This window comes from Echinops telfairi, unplaced genomic scaffold, assembly GCF_000313985.2.
Source record: "Echinops telfairi isolate 266 unplaced genomic scaffold, ASM31398v2 ScPeMD7_7404;HRSCAF=8442, whole genome shotgun sequence".
Taxonomy (NCBI): Eukaryota; Metazoa; Chordata; class Mammalia; order Afrosoricida; family Tenrecidae; genus Echinops; species Echinops telfairi.
Window position 1 is genome coordinate 1,278,987 of NW_022111304.1, and position 8,316 is coordinate 1,287,302.

At 40.0% G+C, this 8,316-nt stretch overlaps 1 protein-coding gene across 1 annotated transcript in view; it reads left to right on the forward strand.

Annotated features, from left to right (window-relative positions):
• Positions 1 to 8,316, forward strand: part of TESPA1 (thymocyte expressed, positive selection associated 1) — a 44,620-nt gene that overhangs the window by 14,688 nt on the left and 21,616 nt on the right. The window contains exons 2-3 of the mRNA XM_004716920.2: positions 1,547 to 1,754; positions 2,661 to 2,703. Coding sequence (XP_004716977.2) covers positions 1,562 to 1,754; positions 2,661 to 2,703 — 236 coding nt within the window. The 5' untranslated portion in view covers positions 1,547 to 1,561. The remainder of the gene's footprint in view (positions 1 to 1,546; positions 1,755 to 2,660; positions 2,704 to 8,316) is intronic.

An 8,316-nucleotide genomic window follows, 5' to 3' on the forward strand; every position in this document is an offset into this window, starting at 1 on the left:
ATTTGAATATTGGTGCTAGAGAATAATATTTAAAGTATAGACTGCAAAAAGGACAAATAAATCTGTCTTGGAAGAAGTATGGCCAGAGTACTCTGTAGAGGCCAGGATGGCGAGACTTCATCTTACATATTTTAGACATGTTGTCAGGAGACACCAGTCCTTGGAGAAGGACATCATGCTTGGTAAAGTAGACAGGCAGCAAAAAAGTGGAAGGTCCTTGCTGAGATGGATTGATACAGTGACTACATAGAAACAATTGAGAGATGGCACAGGAGCAGGCCAGGTTGTGTTCTGTTGTGCATAGTGGCCCTATAGTTCTGAAAGAACTTGATGGCGCCTAACAACAAACCATTCCTTCCTCTGGACATGGATTTTATTATGTATAATCCTTGTACCACACAGGTTAGTGTGCTTCCTCCATGTGGACTTAGTTAATACTTCACTTAGACGGCTGCTTGTTTTGAGACTATTCTTTAAGATCCCATGCACTTTTCTTTCTGATAGCAGAGGAGCATCTGATTTCTCCACCACACTTTGCTATTGCACCCATATCTTAAGTGATCTCTTCATGAGGGAGAATATTAAATAGGGCCATGTCATAAGAACAAAATGTTCTTAGATTAGGGCTAGGATTAAATCTAGATCCTAGGTTTATTTTAGGCACAGCAGTATCATTTTATTAGAGAACTTTATAAACCATCCCCATCAGGCATAGGAAAATTCTATTGATAGTGTCAATTGTTTTGCCAGTGGTATAGAATTAAGAACATTGTTGAGAAAAGGAAATTTTACACAAATGAACTTGCTTTTAGACCACAGTACATGAATTGTTGACTTGCATAGATTAATAGTGAAGTGATTGCACACTGTTTAGACAAACAATGACAGCTGGGTAAAGGGCAAAAGGTACAATAACACTCATTCCCAAAGGCAGAACCATGCCTGCTAGACTAGCATGTGTCATAAAAAAGCAAAGAGAGCATGAAAATAGTAACCATATGGTAGTCTCGGGCTATCATATATGGTATCTCAGTGGTAATACATTGAGCACTCTCAAAGGAAGAGATCTGAATCCATCCTAACCTTGAGATCGCAGTCATCTGCTTTTCTCACACTAGGGCATGGTAGCCTCAAGTCCCAGGGAGTATTTCAGTAAGGATATTTTCCTTTGAATAGACAATTCTTATTGCAAAATCCTCAAGGATCAAAGAAGAGTTTCTAATATAACATTCAGCTATCGTGAAAAATAGAGATTCTTTAAGGTGAAAGACTGTTTTCAGTGTCATTTAAAGCATATGTTTGAAGTTTCCAGAAGTGATGAGTTGAAAAACTTGCCATGAATTTAAGATTTTTCAGATCTTTTTTTTCCCCCAAGCGGTGTAGAGGGGAGACAAGATGCGACAGACATCTCCTCCTGTCTCCTCCTGCATGCCCCGAGAGATCAAGGTCTTTTGCACAGGAACAAGAGAAGACTTGGGGAACAACTTTGACATTGGTGATTTCTGGGCAGAGAATGAGGGAATTGACCCTTTGTTTCAACTTTCAGGTTGTCAGCCCTGGGATGGGAAGCCCTGAAGTCCAAGTCACGGCCATGGAGGGCTCTGTGCTGAGCCCCACATCCTGGGAGAAAAGGAGGGCCTGGCTCCGACAGAGCCGTCACTGGCAAACCCAGGTTCTGGAAGAGGAGGCTGCAGCTGCCCTGCAGGATGTCCCAGATGCTGAGCCTTCCAGCCTGGATGATGTTTTCCAGGAAGGTAAGAGACTTTGAGAGACCAGCTGCTCACCGCTCTGCTATGTTGTCTTGTGGCGGAGTAAATGTGACAGTAGACTTAGGTCTGCAATAAATAATACTGGCATTTGGTTAAGGGTGGGTCCACCATGAGGTTCATTGTGATTGGTTTAAATGAATTTAAGTAAAGAGAAATAAAATACTACAAGGTAAGCCTTATGTGGAAAAGAGACATGTGATTAGAGGCATGAAAGTATCTGTAAGAACTGAGTTTGGAGGTACCCTAAGAATGGTTTCAGGGGGAGTTATTTTGTTTGTGTAAAAACGTTACACTTAATCTGGATGCCTTGGCTCTAACCACAACTCCGTAACTAACAAGCTTTGGGGAATTTGGCAAGTCACTAACATAGCTGTCCAATTTAAGTAATAGTACCCATTACTATTCCTATTAATATTTTTGTTATGATTATTACAGTACCTCTCAGATCTTCTTTTGGGTTCAAGTAGAATAACAGACCTAAGAGTAACAAAAATTGTATAAACATACCAAGGGCTAAGCCTTTTCTGCTTTTTTTTTTTTAAGCAGAAGGTAAGAGGCTGTTAGGCATCAGCTGGCCTTTCGTGTTGTCTTGGAGTAGAATAAATGTGGCATAAAAACCTACCCCTGCTCCCAAATTCTGGAGAAATGAGAGCATCCTAGATGTTTTCCAGAGTTCTGCAAGAAAGCAGGTAGGGAGGTAGAGAGAGCGGCAATGTGTCCTCTTTTCTCACATAGGTATAGAATAATAGGTATATTATTATCAGGCCTTAAAGAAAGCTTGGAAGGAAATGAAAAGATTCATAATGAACTGAAGGCGAAGAACATTTAGAGAATGGCGTGAGGTGTGGCTTCCTTCAACTCTCATTGTGCCCTGGTGTCTGGCTTTTCTAGGTAATACTATCAATAAAATTGAAGACTGGCTGGAGGATTGTGGGTAAGTATTGGAGAGGCAAAGGGATTAGATGTGGTGGATGGCTGGATAAGTTAGTAGGACCTGTCTCTTAGAAACGCTGGGAGAGAGGAATAGGTTTGAACAAGGTTTGAGGATTAGAGCTGAGATCGAGACTGGAATATTGTATGAGTTTGGATGGGTGTGAGGGCTCACCGCTGTAAATCAAGCCCACTCTGGATGGAGACAAAATTGGAAGGAGGACTGGAAATAGAAAATGGATCTACTCTAAAGCTAAGACTGGATGGAAGTCTGCATCTCCGGCTGAGGGCCGCACTAAATGCCAGATTCAGTCTATTGTTTTCCCCTACAAACTGGAGACACGCTTTGAAAGGAAAGAAATGGAGTTAGCAAGCTGATCATTCTCACTGAAGAGTGATTCATTACTAGGTGTTGTTTAGTTCTGCCACAGAACAAAGTCTGAGGGACTAAAGGTTTGCCGTAGTTGTTCAAAGGAGTGAAGAACTAGAATACGTAGTTCAAGGCAAGGCGTTATAGCTCTTGCAGCAGAAATACTTTAGAATTGATATCCACACATCTTGATAGCCTCTATCATCTTAGATTTGATCTGCCTAGACTCAGAGAGAAAGTTTCTATGACCAATTTAAGCATGATGACTAATGGGATAGCGATCCTTCCTGCCCCTTATATCCCCTCTGGAAATGTCTCAAGCCTTATAACTCTTTTAATATAGAATTTTCTGGTTTATTTAGTATGGAATAAAAAGCTCATACTGGTTTATTTGGTATGGAATGAATAATTCAAGGTTGCTTGTTTCAATTCTGTTCGATAAGGCAAAGCCAGGAAGTATTTGTTCTATTTGTTTTTATTGTTTACAAAATTATTGCTTTATTGTCCTAACATGATTCATAATTGATTGATTTTAAAGTTGGTTGTTGTTTGCACTTGACACTCAGTTGATTGCAGCTCTTTCAGGAGCAGATTGCGAAGTTCATCTGCCAAGGCACCTCCGGATGGGCTCCAACCCACAAATCTTTTGGCCAGTGGTCTAGTGCTTACACATTTACACCACCCAGGAACTCCTGAAAGTCAATTAACCTAACCAAACCCACAGCCATTGAGCTGATTAATAATGACCCTACAGAACAGAGTAAGACTGTGCCCTACGGTTTCTGAGGCTATGAATCTCTTTATGGGGGCGGATTGCATTCTCTTTCTCCTGTGAAGCAACTAGGGGGTGAGGTGGCGCGGTGGGGGGTGGGGGGAGGAGAGCTGAACTGCTGACCTTTTGGTTAGTAGTCTGATGATTAACCCACAATGGCACCGGGACTCTTTTAAAATCAATTAGAGGTCATCAATTGAGGTGGGTGGGAAGAGGAATATTTGTAGATTTTACTGTGTGAGAACTGTCCTAGAACGTGAAATGCTTCACAAAATATGTGCTGGAGCACCAATGAACTCAATAATGACTGTATGTTATTAAGTGCTCTTGGGTCTTTTAATGTAAGTCAACTGTTATTAGCTATGTACTTACTAGCTGGCTGATTGTCAAAAGGAGTGCCAAGTAGTTTATAATATGCTCCTTCTTTAGGCAGGCTCAGTTCTATTGCTTTGAGGGTGCCCAATGAGTGGCAACCTAGAACCAACATATATTGCTATTTTCACACTGTGTTTTTATGACATGTGTTAATCTACCAAGCATGGTTCTGCCTTGTAAATGAGGGTTACTAGAAGTATTTCCATAGATCCAATCCTCACAGCGTATTTAACTAGTGTCCAGGCACCCTCGTGTGAAGTTGTACAAATTTAACAATTTATGTATTGGAGTCTAATAAGGAGTCCTACACATGTATAAATTCCTTTGCTCAACAGTGTTTCACCATTGACTAAAATCATGTTACTATCAATAACATTATCATAAGCCCCATGGAGGTGATTAATGATGTGTGCTATAATAAAATGACAATGGTGTCTCTAAAAGTGAATCAGGGACAGGTAGAAACCATAGTTATATGAATGGATTTTGAACTTTCACTTGACCATAGCCCTTATATAAGAACAGTTAATTCTGGTGACATGGCCCCATCCGGTACACACCCTCATGAGGAGAACACTGAAGATATGGGTGCCATAGCAAAGTGTGGTCAAGAAATCAGATGGTGCTGGCTTTCCGGTAAAATAACATCTGAATTCTTAAAGGTTTGTCTCAAAACAAGCTGCATAAGTGAGGAGTCAGCTAATTTCACGTGGAAGAAACATATCAGCCTGTGTGAGCCAAGGATTGTAAATAAGATCAAAACCCAGAGAAAGGAACAGTACCAGTAACTATACTCTAAACACCTGGTCTGTCAGAATGCTATGAATGACTGAAGGAGCCCCAGATCCATTTGCAGGATCCTTATATGGACTGTCTCCTGTGGTTCGCCACCGGCCATAGACTAGAAACATGAATAGCCCTGATATCAGACCAAGAGGATTATAAAGTAGATTTTAGCAGTGGTACTTATTCTGGTGTGTAACCCTTTGTCATTAGATCTCCTTTTGGACCTATTTTGAATTTATTATACATTTTTAATATCCTCTACTTTCTCTTAGATTGAGGTGTTTTTCTGTTTGATGTGGTCATTAGATATTTGATATGGTGGGGTTTTTGTTTGGGGGTGGTTCTTTTTAATCCTTATTTTGTATGTTTTTCTGTATATGGAAACCAGGATGGGGAGATTTGTGAAGATAGCTGCTGGATTAATGATTGCCTGGGGACACAGAAGAGGAGGGTGGGAAAATGGGGTAGTCAACATCAATGAGTGCAAGAAGAAAAGGTTCCAATGTTGAGTATAGTGATCATTGCACAACCCTTCTTGATATGACTGAACTATTGAATCACATGATATGTTAGTTACAACTCAATAAAACTTTTTAAAAAATAAAGTAAAGCATGCTCCTTGACTACCCATGTAGCTTAAGTAATAATGTAAAGTCTTTCTGCTTCAGGTTTCTCATTATGAAGTGGGAGGAGCGTAGTAGGGCTAGAATAATGTGTTTTCAAAAGTTTCTTGTGAGGGTCAGGTGAGATAATATATGTGCAGTTGCTTTGGGTGCTATAAGTCTGTAAGCAATAAATTTATAAAAGAGGCTCTTTATGTCTGCTTTTAAAATTCACAAAATAATTTTAGCTACATATTCATCCATCTACTCATCTGCCCAACTTTCCATTAAACCATTAGGCTGTCTTCTATATATCTAATCTATCTATTTATATGAAGAAGTATGCCCAGAAGTAATATACACCATCTCTAGGAAGGAATGGATGTAAGATAATACTTCAGCTGTATCTTTAATAGTTCACCTCTTTTTTATTACCCAGGATCTGAATATAGCAATAGAAAATTAGTTGGCTAGTGCATGGGTGTCTGCCATAATTTCTATTCTCTGGGTTAAAATATTTTCAATGTTCAAGCTTCTTAAAAGGCCACAAGGAAGTCTATCAGCATCTTGTCAGTTCAGACAGTATTTCCAATTTTCTTTATTTTCTGATTTTAATAAAGATATAATGCTTCTAGTTACACAAGAAAAGAAGAAAATTTGAGGATACTGATGATGACTGATAATGAGAGAACACTTAAAATTTAATAATAAACACCAAAGACAATAGGATGAAAAGTATTCTAAGTATGATAGAGATCCTGATTTAGCACAACCTCTGATTGGTGGGCTGCCAAGACCACAGAGGAAGGAGAATGAGCAGGAATCTTGGATTATCCTGTGTCTGGTTTCAAGAACATATCATTTCTATTTTCTTTCCAAGTTCAAACACCTATTAGTAGTAAAAAGGGTTGTGATAAGTTCTCCAAAATTGAAGTTCACCAACTTTAATGTTAAATGCCTCTTCTCAGTTCCCTTAGATCTAACAGCTCATTCTGCTGCTAATTTAGACTGTGGACTTTTTTTAAACTGTGACTCTTCTTTTTCTATCCCCTCTTACAATCTTAGGGGACTTTTGGGAGCCTGGCTGTGTTGCTTGTGAGTCACGAAAATCAGGGTTGGGAATCTAAAATTCATCTGGGTGGAATTTTGTTTAAGCCTATGCAGTGAAATGTTGTGAAAACTGCCTGAGGTAGTTGAAAGAGCCATGTTTCTTTTCCCAATCCAACTACTCACCCCTATAAATTATGAATTGGCTATACTAAAGAGACAGTACCTTGACTCTTCTATTTCACACTTAACATGCTGTGTTGAGACCTTCTGACCCAAAGCTAGAGAGAGGGAAGCAACTATGGATCTAGTCTCTAGTCATTGAGCCTGTGGTGCAAGTAATAACCCAGAGAAGGCCTGATGATAAACATGAAGTTTTCAATCATGATGCTCAGCAAAGAAGCATCAATAGACCCCAGCTCTTCACCACACTGCAATGGAGACTGGGTATCTCATGTACACATAGAAAGGTCTACTGCTCCAAGGCTGGTCATGAACAAGTCTTCATATAGACCAGACCAAATCTGTTGCTGTCGACTCAACTCTACCTTAGGTATTACAGAGTACCCCTGCCTCATAGGGTCTTCTTAGCTGTAATCCTTATGGAAGCAGATCACCAGACCTTTCTTCCACAGTACCACTGGAAGTGAGTTCAAATCCCCAAGCGTTCAGGCTTTCACTCAGCAGTTCACCACAAACCGTTTGTGGCACCCAGCAGCAAGACTTTCTAAAGAGAATCTAGAAATCCCTGCCAGGGCCCAGAGGAGAAAGGAGGGTGAGCACCCAACAACAACAGCAACAACAATTGTCTGTGCTAATGAATAACGGTGAGTTTTGCTTTTTAAGTTGTATTACCATATAATATGCTTACTGAAAAATAAGCAAGTATTAAATAAATAGCTCAATCAATTTTCACAAATGAAGTACCCTCAGGAGACCAGAAGTAAAATTTTACCAGAACTCTAGAAATCCTTTTCCTAACCCCTTCCATTCACAATACTGCCTCTAACAGTTGACCTTAGTAGTTCCATTGCTAGGTAGCTACAACACAAGAATTAAATGCAATAGTAAATCTCAATATTCTAGCAGTTGTCTATGTTGCTTTTGATAGGTGCCATAAAGTTCAGTTCTGACCCATAGCAACCTAATGCACAACAAAACAAAACCCAGTCCTACGCCACCCTCACAATTGCTCCTCTTCCCTAGCTCCTTGTTGCAGCCACTGTGTCAATCCATCTCGTTAAGGGTCTTCTTCCTTTTTGATGCCCCTCCACTTTGTCAAGCATGATGTCAGCCAGAGACTAGTCTCTCCTGGCAATAGGTGTATATACAGTTGACTACATATGTATGTAGTGCGTGTATATTTAGTAGCAATAGTGAACACTTATTTATCTAAATATATTTTTATAGTATCATAGTAGGAAGTCCTGGTGGCGCAGCAGATCCACAGGAGAAAGACTTAGTGATCTGCTCCATAAAAATCACGGCCTAGGCTGGTGTGCTTCTTCCACGTGGACTTTGTTGCTTCTGAGCTTGATGGCCGCTTGATTACCTTCAAGCCTTTAAGACCCCAGACACTATACTTTTTGATAGCCGGGTACCATCAGTTTTCTTCGCCACATTTGCTTATGCACCCATTTGTCTTCAGTGATCTGTTGGACACCT